Source organism: Nicotiana sylvestris, chromosome 11 (genome assembly GCF_000393655.2).
Source record: "Nicotiana sylvestris chromosome 11, ASM39365v2, whole genome shotgun sequence".
Lineage (NCBI taxonomy): Eukaryota > Viridiplantae > Streptophyta > Magnoliopsida > Solanales > Solanaceae > Nicotiana > Nicotiana sylvestris.
In genome coordinates this window covers 125,148,717-125,163,642 of record NC_091067.1, presented here as the reverse complement: position 1 = coordinate 125,163,642, position 14,926 = coordinate 125,148,717, and the positions used below count along the sequence as shown (strand labels likewise).

The following is a 14,926-nucleotide window of genomic DNA, read 5'->3' as shown; positions in this document are numbered from 1 at the left end:
TAAATCCAATCCTCGTGAAGACAATAATTAAACTATACCATCTTTGGCTATCGATCATCAATTTTGTATTATGTTTGCGCTCGTTAAATTTTGGCGCCGTTGTCGGGTATTGAAAATCAGTAGTGTTCAAAATAATTTTTGGTGCAAATTCAGGTTAAGTTCGGTGGTGTATGACTCGATCCTCTTCCAAGGAATTGATGTTATACAATCTAGAATTGGACAAGCACCTGAGGCAGTTGAGAAAGGAGAAAGAATCAAATGGATCATTCTCTTGATAGACTTCGGCCTAAGATAAAATGGTAAACAACAAGAATGATAGGGTTGATTTAGCTTCAAGAGAGGCAACACAACACCACGGAATTGGATAAACATCTGATGAAGGCTTTCATTATTAAGACAGATGAGAGATTTGAAACCCATGGTGCAACCATTCGAAACTTAGAGAGGCAAGTGTGGCAGATTGCTAGTTTGTTATCCGAGAGGTCTCTAGGAACCCTTCCTGCTGATACTGAAAGAAATTCAAAAGAAATAATAAATGTGGTGTCTTTGAGAAGTGGGCAAGTATTGAAGGACCCTATTGCAAAACAAAAGGGTGAGTTGATTAAAACATAAGTGGAGATTGTGGAGGAGTAGAAAAATAACGACAATCAAGAAGGTGAAGTAAGGGAAGATCCAGATGATGGTCTGAAGTAGAAGAACAATTCTGAAGTTTCAACAAAGAAGAAGAAAGACAAACAAAGAAATAATGACGAGACTGAAGAGAGTAAATATATGCTTGCTCTGTCATTCCCTCGGAAGCAGAGAAGAGAGAAGCTGGACAAATAATTTGGGCATTTTCTAGAAATGCTCAAGTAGGTGCATGTTAATCTACCTTTTATAGAGGTACTCTCTCAGATGCCAGCATATGCCAAGTTCTTGAAGGAGATATTGTCCACAACAACAACAACAACATACCCAGTATTATCCCACACCGTGGGATTTGGGGAGGGTAGTATGGAAGCAGACCTTACTCCTACCTTGTGAAGATAGAAAGGTCGTTTCCAATAGATCTTTGGCTTAGAAAAGTATAAGTACCATATTAATTAAAATATAGACAAGAAGGGACAGTACCAAAAAGGCATATAAAAGTAGGATAAAACAACAAGATAGTAAGGTAGTCAATAATGAAAGAAAATAACAGAAACCTACTACCAACAGAAAGCGAGACTGCGTGTCAATAGTACCACTATGAACACTCTAGACTACCTACTCTTCTACCCTAATCCTCGACCTCCATACCTTTCTATCAAGGGTCATGTCCTCGTTCAGCTGAAGCTGCGCCATGTCTTGCCTAATCACCTCTCCACACCTCTTCTTTGGCCTACCTCTACCTCTCTGTAGGCCTTCAACCTCTCACACCTCTCACACCTCCTCACCGGGGCATCTGTGCTCCTCCTCCTCACATGACCAAACCACATAAGTCGCGCTTCCCGCATCTTGTCCTCAATATGGGCCACACCACCTTGTCGTGAATAACCTCATTTCTGATCCTATCTAACCTGGTGTGCCCGCACATCCATCTCAATATCCTCATCTCTGCCACCTTCATCTTCTGGACATGAGCGATCTTGACTGGCCAACACTCAGCCCCATACAACTGTTGGTCTGACCACCACTCTGTAGAACTTATCCTTAAGTTTTGGTGGCACTTCTTGTCACACAAAACATCGGAAGTGAGTCTCCATTTCATCCATCCCGCCCCAATACGATGTGTGACATCTCCATCAATCTCCTCATCCCCCTGAATAATAGACCCAAGATACTTAAAACTCCCTCTCCTAGGGATGACCTGCGAGTGAAAAGTGAAAAGTAAAAAGTGGAAGAAACATCAGTAGTCAGGCTCACAGAGCATTATAGTGCTATTCTATAAAATAAGCTCCCACGAAAGTGTGGAGATCCAGGGAGTTTTACTATATCTTGTTCTCTAGGGAATACTAAATTTGAAAAATTTTGTGTGATTCAGGTGCTTCTATTAATCTTATGCCCTTTTCTATTTTCAGGAAATTGGAGAGAGAGATTGGAGAAATCAGATCTATACCTGTGTCTTTGTAGCTGGCGAATCAGACCATAATCATACCTGAAGGAATAGTGGAGGATGAGCTAGTTCAGGTGGACAAATTTGCATTCCCTGTGGACTTTATCTGGTGAACATGGAAGAGAATAAGAAGGTCTCTCTGATTTTATGGGGGAACATATATAATTTGTAAAGAAAAGAGTTAGTTCTGGTAATGCAAACTTTAATTAAAGCGGGTAATAAGTTTGTTAGTATTATAAGGGGAAAATCCCTAATTAAAATTAGATTTGTAGATTTTAGCATATCGAAGATTAACTAAAACTATATTATATTAGCCACTAAATAAGCATTTTTGTTAGGTAGCATTCCCATGACTTCTAGAATTTCATAAGAGGTAAAGACAATTCAAATAAAATAAACATTTTCCTAGTGCACACTGCTGGAGGACAAGAGGAGAATAATGGTCAGGAAAATTCAAGCACATAATTCTATTCAGAGTATATATGGATATAAGAACTCACTAATATCTATAATCTTATTTTGCAGTTAATTTTTTCCAAATTTGAATGTGCCGTTATAAACTTGGTTTAAACTCAATAATTTGGATTGAAATCATTACCTTTAAGCACAAGAAGGGACGGCAGTTAACAATTATAAGTTTCTAGTAGTAGGCATATAATAAAGATTCATCTCTAGTTGTTCAGTCTGTGACTACGAAAATATTTTTAAAAATACCTGTCATAAAGAAACAATAAAGACAAGTCGTTGCATTATACTATTTTTGAGGAAAACTTAAAAAGGCTATTTATGCAAGTGTAATATATTCTTGTTTGGTGTCAAAATCATCAAGACTTTATATGTATAAATATCCTTAAATAAAATCTTTCATCCCAGATTATAATAGCAAGGGAGTATTAATTATACAACTACTCCTTCTATTATATAGGCCGTCCACATCGCATTCTGTTCAATTCTCTCTATAGGAAAAACCTAAAACAATTAAATTCAAACTAACAAGTGAAAAGTTTGTTAATTAATTATCGTTCTCTCATCTCTCTAAACCCTATATTTTCAGCAATATTTGGTCTTATGGTATACCAGAGAAGAAGTCAGCATTTACCTAAAGAAGAATCAAAAGGAAAGAGGTTAGCAGAATCCAAAGATGGAAGAACAGACTCCGTACAAAATACAAAAAAATTATGATTTAAAAAAAAATTAATACCACTCCTTGCGGCCCAATTTATGTGATATCTGTTTGACCAAAAAATATGAACTTTTGGTTAAACTAATTAATTAAAAAAGATAAGTGTAACGATCCGATTGATCGTTTTGAGCATTTGCACTTCGCTCGGTAGTTTGAGGGCACGAGTATCTCCGTATGATGTATTATGACTTGCGTGAATCGACGGTTTTGGTTTTCAAGTTACTCGAAATCGATTTGGAAGAATGAACTCCGGGAATGAAGCTTTAAGTTTAAAGAGCTGACCAAGTTTGACTTTTAGAATTTTATCATGGATGGGGTTTTGATGATTCCAATGGCTTCGTATGGTGATTTTGGACTTAGGCGTGCGTCCAGATTTGGAATTGGAGGTCCGTAGGGTAAATTGAAGCATTTCGGCAAAAATTGGAAAGTTGAAGTTTTGGAAGGTTGTCAAATTTGACCAAGAGTTGACTTTTGTGATATCGGAGTCGGAATGCAATTCCGAGAGTTGGATCAGCTCCGTTATGTCATTTGGGACTTGCATGAAAAATTTGACGTCATTCCAGGTTGATTTGATATGATTCGGCGCGAGGTACAGAAGTTGAAAGTTCATAAGTTTATTAAGTTCGATTTGAGATGTGATTCGTAATTTCGACGTTATTTGATGTGATTTGAGGCCTCGAGTAGGTTCATATTGTGTTACGGGACTTGTTGGTATGTTCGGACGAGATCCCGAGTGGCTTGGGTGAGTTTTGGATAGGTTTAGGTTGTGTTGCGCTTGTTTTTTATGCTTCAACGTCGTTTCCTCAAGCATAAATAGTTCCATATTAAGCAAATGAGCTCCAAATTCAATTTTTATTAAAGCATTAGATCCGTATCGTAATTATGGAGCCAAACCAAAAAGAATTGTCGAATTCGGACATCGTATGAGAGAGTTATGCTCATTTCCATGTCAGGAAAAATGTTGGTTTCTGGTGTAGTCACAATTGCGAATGGTTTTATCACAATTGCGATCCTAGTTCGCAGTTGCGAACATTTTATCGCAATTTCGAAGGCTTCTGCGAGGGTTCGTAATCCGAGACTTAACTTCAGTTTGTTATATTTTGAACCCTAGCTTCGATGGGAGGCAATTTTGTGGAGGGATTTTCATACCAAATTATTAGGTAAGTACCTCTAATCAATTTTCAATTATGTTTCATGATTATACATTAGGTTTAATATCAAATTCATGAGAATCTAGGAAACAATTTGGAGATTTTGTCTAAGTTTTGAAAAATAAAAATTTGGAATTTGAGAGTTGAATTGGACTCGAATTTGGAAACAAAACATGTATATGGACTCGTAGAGCTATGGTAGTCAAGATCTACCCTTGGACCCGGGTTTTGACCAAGCGGGCCCGGGGGTTGACTTTTTAGAAATTGTATAAAGATCACAACTTTATTAATTAAAATTATTTTCTCTTGCATTGTGTGATGTGCTTAAGTTGTCTTTGGCTAGATTGAGTCGAGCGGAGGTGAATTTGTAAAAGAAAAAGCTAAATTGAGTATTGAGTTAGCCGAATTGAGGTAAGTGTCTTATCTAACTTTATTGAGGGAATTTTTCCTGCTATTTGAGATTATTTGCTACATGCAGGGGTGATACATATATGAGGTGACGAGCATATATGCATGTACCAAGGTTAATCATGCTCGGGGGTAGATTATGCTATGAATTGTGCCTTGTAAAATTACGTGACATTCTTGCTTCATGTCTTACTTGACTCCTAGATGCTAAGAATATAGAATTAAGTGTTAGAAACCAAGATTTAGTTTATTATAACTTGATTAAAATTTGACGAAATTTTGAGAAAGATTGATGTATCTAATTCAGTCATCATTATGCTTAATTATTAATATATTGCTACGGCCGATATACTTGAGGTATTATATTCTATACTCGTGTTGTAGATTATTCTTGAGATTTGTTGAAATACTTGAATAATAAGGTTCTTGAGGGTTTGTTGAACTATTGTTGGCTTGAAAGTTGTGATTGGGGTTCATTTGGAATATTCATTTAAACACTCTTCTTGACGTTATTTATGCTTCCTACCTTGTTTGTCATGGAGATACATACGCTTGGTAAGGAAGAGTGTAAAGCATGAAGGGTGATGTCGTGCCATATCATTTGAGAGTAAAAGCACGAAAGATGATATCATGCCATATCATTTTAGAGTAAAAGCACGAAGGGTGATGCAGTGCCATGTTATGTGAGCGTAAAGCACGAAGGGTGATGTCGTGCCATATTATGTGAGTGTAAAGCACGAAGGGTGATATCGTGCCATTTTATTTGTATTATCATGTTTTTATATTATCACAAGTTCATGGCACGATGGGTGTTTCCATGCAGGCGAGGACGAGGGGCATGCATTATGTTGTGATATCTTTTCCTCGTGTATACGTTCATGCCTTTATATTGAGCTATTGTTGTCGTACTTAAGGTTCTTATGTGACTTGTCGTTGTTGCCCTGCCCTTGTCCCCTATCTCAATTATTGTTGTGTTGCCCATGTCTTCTACTTGCTTGATTTGCCATGCCTACTTCCAGCTGTTATAATTACTTCTATGTCATATCTATTTTGTTGCACGTTAGTATAAGCCTCCTACCATGTTAGTTATTCTTGCCTCTACTTGTTAACTTATAAAGATTATGTGTTTCCTTCTTATTTGTTATATCTATATCTAGGCCTTCACCATGCTAGTTAGTTGAAGTTTATATTCCTTTTTCCTAATTGTTGTAATTACTCTTATACCTTCCGCCTAGTCTATTACTATTGTTCATATGTATATCCTCGTTCATTATTGCTACTTGCGTATTTCCTACTTTGTCATTACTGTTATCGGCATTTTTGTCATCTATTGGTACTGTTATACGCATATTTGGTGAGGATGAGATAAATGCACGAGGGATGTTACCGTGCAATTGACTTGATATCTGAGTACATTCTTCATGCTATGAAAGTTATGGAGCGACTATCATGGTTTATTGGTTTCCGCACTAAGGAAAATATTGGTTGAGATATTAGAAAATGTTAAATTATGATCTCTTTTAGTACTCATTTATTGCTTTGCATATTTGTTACATGTACTCTCTTTTGTTATATCGTAGTATAGTTCTATTGTAAGTTACGGTATATGTTTTATCAGTGAGTATTTTTAACTAAAAAGCCTCGTCACTACTTTGACGAAATTAGACAAGATACTTACTGGGTGCATGGGGTCGGTTGTACTCATACTACACTTCTGCACCTTGCGTGCAGATTTTGGAGCGGAGCTGCTAGTTGTCAGGAGCTGACTCTGAAGATGTTCGTGCGTTCCGGAATATAACTGCCACTTGTCCTTTATAACTTTAGATTTTGCTAATCTGTTTATGTAACTTTCAAACAGATCGTGTATTTATTTGTACCAACTTTGTAAATTTCAAATTCGTAGAAGTTCTTGATTCGTACTACCAGTACTTGGGTTAATACATAAATGTTCAGAAAATTTTTCACTGTTTTTCTATAAATCTCATTTGGATTGCATTGACTATTAGTTGACTTACTTAGCGGGTCGAGTTAGGTGCCATCACGACTAGTGAATTTCTCGGTCGTGACAATAAGGGATTAATCCTAGTTAAAAATAATAACTTTAGATCTAAAATCGGCCAACAGGGATTGCGTAAGACTGTGTCGGAACAAATTTAATGTAATGTGTATTAAATTTTCAAGGTCAATAATGAGATGAGAATAGCAAGCATTAAATAACAATAAATGGCACTAAATGTAAATAAGGAGAATGATTCACCCAATATTGAATGAGGCAGATGATTCTTCTTTCTGACAATGATGTATGACAAATAACTATGGGGATATTGGGAACTTTCTCGGATCTGATGTGAAAAGTATAGAATAAACCACGAATCGAATCTCTTTAGAAAGGTAGTGTTTGTATTTATCTAGAGAGTCAACTTTTCAAGGGAGTTCTTATCAAAATCCTACTACCCCTTTTTCACCTTATCTCCCTTCCTATTTATATGAGACATGCCCCTAATCAAACCTAAAAGTACAAGTGCAGAGAATATTTAGTGGAATGTTCTCCTAAATATCCTATTACAAAACTAGCCGTTACTGTTACTCTTGGCATTTGACCTCGGCCATGACTGACTGCTCGGCGGTGAATCCATCAGTCATTAGTTGACCTCGGCTAAACTACTTCTAATAGCACCTCTTCGTACCGGATATCCCTAGTTAGATTTTGACCGATACAATATCTTTTGCTTCTCGAAAGTCAATTTGATTAGTCCTCGAAGCTAACTAAATTAGATTAGATCGACTCAATATTCTAACATTAAAATTTAGATATTCAAAAATTAAATAAAATGTATTATAAGTTACAAATTTTCTCATATCGATTTAATAAAAAATTATTTTAAAATATTGATCAAAGTTCACATATATTGAATCTCGAGAAGTAAAATTCAAAAAAGAAGAGGAGAATCCATAGACAAGAAGAAAAGAATACTATAATTCACGAATGAGTACAAATCTTTGACAGATTAGATGTTTGTGTCTTTTACTAATTAGTATTAGAGACAACAAAATTAGAAAATTTAAGCAAGTCTCTGTTTTTGGATTGAATATATAGAAGCTTCACAAAATAGCCAACTTTGTTTTTTTATTATTTGCATTTCTTTTACTGTTAATCTTGGATCTTGTGCCACTTATTGTTTTGTCAATGCTTTACTTATTGTTTGTCAATTTTTTCTTTTTCATTTTTCTTTTTGAGTTTGTTTGTAACTACTAATTATTTAGACAAGAAAAGCATCTTAATTAACCAAAACCTAGAGAAGGAAAGAGAGAGGGGGTAACCTAAAAGACATTTGTGGGAGTCGTACAACTCTTTTTAGCCTACACTTTTCCACCTGGTGAAAAGGATTTGAGCCTATGATTTAACTTTGCGAAAAAAGAAGCTTAGTGGAGGATCCAACAGTCATGGTTTTTTACAACTTTGTTAATTATTTACCTAATCAAACCCTAATCAGTCATGGATTTGGTTCTTGGAGGAAATAATTTTCCCTGACAGTCACCATTTGATAGAGAAGGAATGACTTTATGTAAATTTCATACGTTTTATTTATCAAGCCATTTTTTATTTATGAAAAAGAAATATGAAAACAAAGGTATAAACAAGGTCAATCTAATTTTATCAATTTTCCATAATCTATCATTGTTGAGTCCCATATCGATGGGATATGGATTTCCTGGGCATTTTATATGGTCTTCAATTCATACCTCATGAGCTAGCTTTTGAGGTTGAGTTAGGCCCAAGGTCTATTTATCATGGTATTTGAATCAGGCCCATCTCAAATTATCGTTACCGATGTTGGCCCTCCATTTATGTTGTCCACGCTCCAATGCTGAGTCTTGAATTTTTTGGACTCTTTATATGGTCATGGGCAGGTCCTAGGTCCATTTATCATGGTATTAGAACAAGGTCCATTCCAATTTTGTTATCATCAATGTTGGGCCTTATTTATGTTGTCCATGCTCCAGTTTCCAAGCTTGGGCCAATTTACAAGACTTAGCGTGGGGGGGGGGATGTTGAGTTCTGGATCGCCTATGCTTCTTATATGGTCTTGGTCAATCTTCACCCCATGAGTTACCTTTTGAGAGTTAGGTTCAAGGTCGACCCATTCTAATTTTTTGTTATCGTTGTATGGGCCAAAAAAATATCTTTGATATAGGCAAGCCACGTCAGCATCATGATAGCCTTCATCCGCTGCAACGTGTTATCAGTGAGATTTCAACAAAGATCTATCTCAGGTCGAAGTGGCCTTGAAGCCGATGAAGGGTGTGGTCGAAGAGTCAGCGATCAAGGTCGTGAAGTCATCGTAGACCAAGTTCGAGGTCGAGCATCTTAGACAAAGTTATAACGGCTAGTTTTAAGAATGACACTAAAGAGAATGTTCTAGTGGATATTCTCTGCACCTGTACTATTAGGATTTTTAGGAATATGTTCCCTATAAATAGAAAGAGATACAATGAAATAGAGAGAAGATATTCACTTGTAAGAAAACACATTGACTTTATTGAGAGAATCTGACCCTACTGCAAACATATGAAAAATACCTTTTTACTAAGATTCGGTTCTAACTTTGCTACTTGATCCAAGAACAACTCGAATGTTCAAAGGCTCATCAAGCATTCATCATTATCAGAAGGAATATCAAGAGATCTCACCCCTTTTCGAGTGTGTAAGCATGTGATTTTTGCTTCACGGAAATACTCCAAAAAAGAAAAGTAAGAAACTCAAAAATATATGCGTAAGTGTTTTGTCATTGAGTGATTTTTATTTAATGTTAAAATTATGTGTTAACTACTATAGGTGATAACCAATATGGTGTAATTGTATTTAATTTTTGCAATTTAGGAGTTTTAGTTTAATCTTGTTAATTAAAGGAAAATGGAGCTGTGGAAAATCAGATTGGGCCCCAAAATGAGGCCCAAAATCAAAACAGAGATCCAGTCCAAACCAGGCCTGCCTAGGCACGACCCCAAAACGACGCTGTATGAGCCATTTAATCTGAGCCACCCGTCCAGGCCAATCCAACGGCCCAGGATTCCTTTTCAGTAACCCGTTTCCAAACCCGACCCAGTAACCAGTTCGAACCGACTCCCCAACCAAGGCCAAACGATGTCGTTCCGTACTAAGTGAAAGATCCTGGCCATCAATCTCGATTCATCCAACGGCCAGGATCTAATTACCCGTTACATATATAAGCCTAACCCTTTACCCAGCCCCCCTATACGAACACCCCCCCTTCCGTCGTCCCCAAACACGAACCCAGACCTCCCATTAGGAACCCTAGCCGCCCCATTTCCCCTCACCACTAATCCCAGCGGCATGGACGCCGGTGACCACCCCCTTAACACCCCTGATGCACCTCAACCCCCTGAATCCAAATCCATCAACAGCTTGGCTCGAATCCTCCTCCACCTTCTTGAATCTTCATTGGAAGATTCGAGACAAAACTCGATCTACACCGATCTACCCCAGATTCACACTAGATACTCCCCTAACATCCCTCGTGACCAAACCATGCTTGGTTTGGTCCGAATCCACCCACAAATCCCAAAAAACCGAATCTGGAAAAGTCAAATCCTAGAACATAAAGATTTCGTGGGGTCTATTTGAATTTAGACAAGTTTGTAGACTAGTAAACCCTAATCGAAGTGTTCTTGGTCGAGAACACCTCGGTTAGGATTTGTTCGACTTTAAACAAGCAAATCAAGCCCGGACCTGGGTGCAGCTATGTTTAAAGTTTTTCAGGTTTGTTCATTTGTCCCTTTTATCGTCCATTTTGTTATTCAGATTAATTTGTTAGCATGTTTAGTTGTTTGTCTAGTTCTGGGATTTCTGTTATCAGTTTGTCTCCCCATCTATACAAGACCTTTTGTTTAGTTTATTCTGTTATGTTAAGTTCATGTGGTAGTGTGTTTATTTCAATTCAGTTGGTATTCGTCAAACCAATAATGTCCGTTTGTTTCCTGTATCGTTGCAAATTGCCAAGAGCGTTGTTACACTTTGTTTTGTGTTGTTTTGTTGGGGTGATTGCTTGTCATGTATCACCATTAATATAGTCGAGTCGATGTATTTCGTCAATTAGTTTCAGCCATTAAATGGTAACAATTTGATTCATGTTGTTTGTGTTCTGCTGTGATCGTATTTGAATTCCATTAGGAACTGAAGTATGTTGCCTATTGATTTTGTTCAATTTGAATCAAAAAACATTTATGGGTGCGTTATAATGGCAGTTCAGACTTTGGTCTTAAATGGATGGCATGTTTACTTGGTTCAGATTTTGGGCAGCATGTGCTTGGTCAGCTGATTAAGGAATTTAAATAATTGACAGCATGTGCTGTCAGATTATATTCCTGCTGCCCATGTTTTACTAAATAAATAAGAGATTAGGCCACTTTAACAACCAAATAGAGAGGGGCTGTCAGGGAATCTCATGGGAGTTTTGTTTATTTTAAATAGCTGAGTGGGAAAAACAGCAGGGAGGGGGAATTCTGAGTTGTCCAACAGACTATAAAGTGCTGAGGTTAGGCTATAAAAGAGGCAGACCTTCCATTAGAAGGGGGGGGGGGATTTTTGAGCCTGGAGAGAAGGTTTTCTTAGAAAAGCTTAAAGAAAGAAACAAAAAGAAATCTCAGAACATTGTAACAAAGACTGTCTGAAAACAGCATAAGAATTTAAGCTGGCCAAGCTGTCTTGGCCAATTGTTGTTGGTTATTTGCCGAACTGTGTGTGATTGTTAAATTGCTGGTGCTGTTACATTCAATATTTCGGGCTTCCTGCTGTTGTTTTCCTACTCTGTTTCTGGGATTTGTCTGTTTGATGCTCGATCATCTGTGGGCTGCATAGTCGTTGCTAGTTGTTGTTGTTGTGTTGTTGCTAAGTTATTGTTGCTGTTAGTTGCCTGCTGCTGATACTCTTTCTCTTCCTCTTCTTATTGTCCTAATATCCAGGTACACATTCTAAATTCCATGATGTAATGATGAGTTTGGAGCTGAATAAGGGCATGAAGAGTTTTGTAGTCTAAACATCAATACGGTTACCTTTATTTTGCTGCTTGTAGTTTAGAATATTTGTGTGTTCAACATGTAGAGACTGGCTTTCAAACTATGTAATAAAACAGTTTTCAGTTCATAAGGAATTTAGTCTGGCAATCTATGGTTGTATATAAATCAGGAAGAAGCTAGTTGGATAGTAACGATTATCGGCCAACAGTGGTTTCACATAGGGCCTGTTGAATTGAAAACGCATTAAGCACATTAGCTTCACCTTAACTCATCAGTTGGTAATGCACAATTCGAATGCACTAGGCAATCTGGGTAAAAATAAAAAATAAAAAAAAATCGTGTAGTCAAACATGTAGTAATATCACGTTAAGTTAGATAGGTTCGTTTCAAATGCCTCGTTTTCAAGTATCAAGCATGTAAGGAGTAATTAACTGAACCTCGTCCGTATGATGAACAAGGCCGAATATGTCTAATCTCTTCGCCTAAAATAATCTGCTTCGATATCATTGTACGCTAATCTCATGTTTCAATTTTTCCTTGAATAATAGAATAGAGAACAAAAGCAATATTTCTTTGTACAAACTCCGTTGCGATTTTCCATTTGTATCAACCGTAAACTAATAATTAATAAGCTACGTTTTTCAGCATGTAAATAATTAAGAAAGTTTTCTTTTATTTTTAGAGATAAACCTAATAGAAGAAATGTAGTCACTGTAGGTTTATCCTTTTAAATAAAATAAGACGAGCCTCGCCAAATAAAATGCACAGATTGCGGGGCTCTCACAAAAAATGTATGCTTTAATTACTTAGAACTAGGGATCGGCCGTTTAGCAAAGTTCCACGGCCTCATCCAGAAATAATAATATGCTAATCGCTTTAGGAGCGTAGTTTAATAATCTTACCTTCTTAAACTCGGGTGCGCATTTCATGCGACCCAAAGCCAAATCCTAAAATATTGAATAAAAATATGTTCCGGATCGCGGGTGCATTTCATGTGACGCCATCCAAAGACATGTTTTAAACGATGTTCACATTCCTTGTGAAAAAATAATGATAATAATTATGAAAGCGTTAAAAAGTTAAAATTTGCACATAAGTTCATATTTGTATAAAATCAGATAATCAAGCCAAATATAACAGTTGAAGCGACCGTGCTAGAACCACGGAACTCGGGAATGCCTAACACCTTCTCCCGGGTTAACAGAATTCCTTATCCGGATTTCTAGTACGCAGGCTGTAATATGGAGTCATTCTTTTCCTCGATTCGGGATTAAAATTGGTGACTTGGGACACCCTAAATCTCCCAAGTGGCGACTCTGAAATAAATAAACAAATCCCGTTTCGATTGTCCTTTAATTGGAAAAAACTCCCTTGTACCCTCTCGGGTGCGGAAAAAGGAGGTGTGACAGAGTGACTCATATGTTCTTATTTATATAAATACCATCCATTACTATTTATTGTTAGTTAATTATATCCCACTCCCTTTGAGTCATTAAATATTGTTGACATTGTTCATATTTATTGCCATCCGGCCTAACACACACATATTATTTTATTACAAAGTCAGTTATCTCATATTTTGGATGTTAATATTAGCTAAGACTGACTCTACTTTATTTAAATCAAATTGGTTGAACCATAATCTATATTTTGGGTCAAACAACGGTTGCGACCCTTATTTATGTTGTCCATGCTCCAGTTTGCAAGCATGGACAATCTTCACCTCATGAGTCATGGGCTAACTTTTAAAATTGAGTTAGACCCAATGTCCATTTGTCAAATACCAAAAGAATCATATCTTAGTTCTTTTTCTTGTATTTCTTTTTAGGTCAAGAGGATCAGAGGAGAGCGAACAGAGAAAGATATAAGGAGGCTAGGACGGAGGCGAAATTAGCTATCACAGAGGGTAAGACTGTTGTGTTCGGTCGGCTGTATGAGGAGTCGAAGGGCAAAGGTGGGTACAAGAAGTTATTTCGGCTGGCCAAAGCGAGAGAGATCAAGGCTCGTGACCTGGATCAAGTGGGGTGCATCAAAGACGAGGAAGGTCGAGTATTGATGGAAGAGGCCCAGATTAAGCAAAGATGGCAGCCATACTTTCATAAACATCTGAATAAAGAGGGGGACGAAAACATCGTGGTAGGGGAATTGGGGAACTCCGAGAGTTACCGTGACTTTAGGTACTGTAGGCGCATTAAGGTTGGGGAGGTTGTGGGAGCGATGGGTAAGATGAGTCGGGGCAAAGTGACCGGACCAGACAAGATTCCAGTAGAATTTTGGAAATATATGGACAGAGCAGGCTTGGAGTGGCTGGCTAGGGTATTTAATATTATCTTCAGGACGAAGAAGATGCTTGCTGAGTGGCGGTGGAGTATGATGGTTCCGGTGTACAAGAACAAAGGTGATATATAGAATTGTAATAACTATAGGGGTATCAAGTTACTAAGTCATACCATGAAAGTTTGGGAGAGGGTGGTGGATGGGAGGGTAAGGAGGGCGGTGTCTATATCGGAAAACCAGTTCGAGTTCATGTCGGGTCGTTCTACTACGGAAGCTATCCACCTTATCAAGAGGTTGGTGTAACAGTACAGGGAAAGGAAGAGGGATTTGCATATGGTATTTATTGACCTAGAGAAGGCGTATGATAAGTTCCCTAGGGACGTCCTTTGGAGATGCCCGGAGAGGAAAAGTTTACCGGTGGCTTATATTAGGGCGATAAAGGATATGTATGATGGAGCTATGACTCGGGTTAAGACTGTGGGAGGTGACTCAGAGCCTTTTCCGGTGGTTATGGGTTACACCAAGGATCTACGCTCAGTCTGTTCTTATTTGCCTTGGCGATGGATGCACTGACACACCATATTCAAGGATATGTGCCATGGTGTATGCTATTTGCTGATGATAAAGTACTGATTGATGAGACGTGAGGCGGTGTTAATGGGAGACTGGAGGTATGAAGGCAGGCCCTAGAGTCTAAAGATTTCAAGTTGAGTATGACTAAGATGGAATATGTGGAGTGTAAGTTCAGCGACGTGAGGGGGAAGCGGACGTGGAAGTGAGGCTTGACTCACAAGT

The 14,926-nt window shown here is 37.7% G+C and overlaps 1 protein-coding gene across 1 annotated transcript; it reads left to right on the top strand.

The window, feature by feature from the left end:
• The first annotated feature begins 375 nt into the window (after window positions 1-375).
• Window positions 376-14,263, top strand: LOC138881613 (uncharacterized). The gene is made up of 2 exons (XM_070161851.1): window positions 376-592; window positions 13,683-14,263. The coding sequence occupies exons 1-2, from the start codon at window positions 376-378 to the stop codon at window positions 14,261-14,263; spliced, it is 798 nt and encodes a 265-aa protein (XP_070017952.1).
• The last annotated feature ends 663 nt before the right edge of the window (window positions 14,264-14,926 follow it).

Excerpts from the sequence above, each read along its gene's own strand:
- LOC138881613 (XM_070161851.1), top strand. The coding sequence starts at position 376 with ATGAAGGCTTTCATTATTAAGACAGATGAGAGATTTGAAACCCATGGT. Across the intron at positions 593-13,682 it reads CCCTATTGCAAAACAAAAGG|GTCAAGAGGATCAGAGGAGA; the intron begins GTGAGTTGATTA and ends ATTTCTTTTTAG.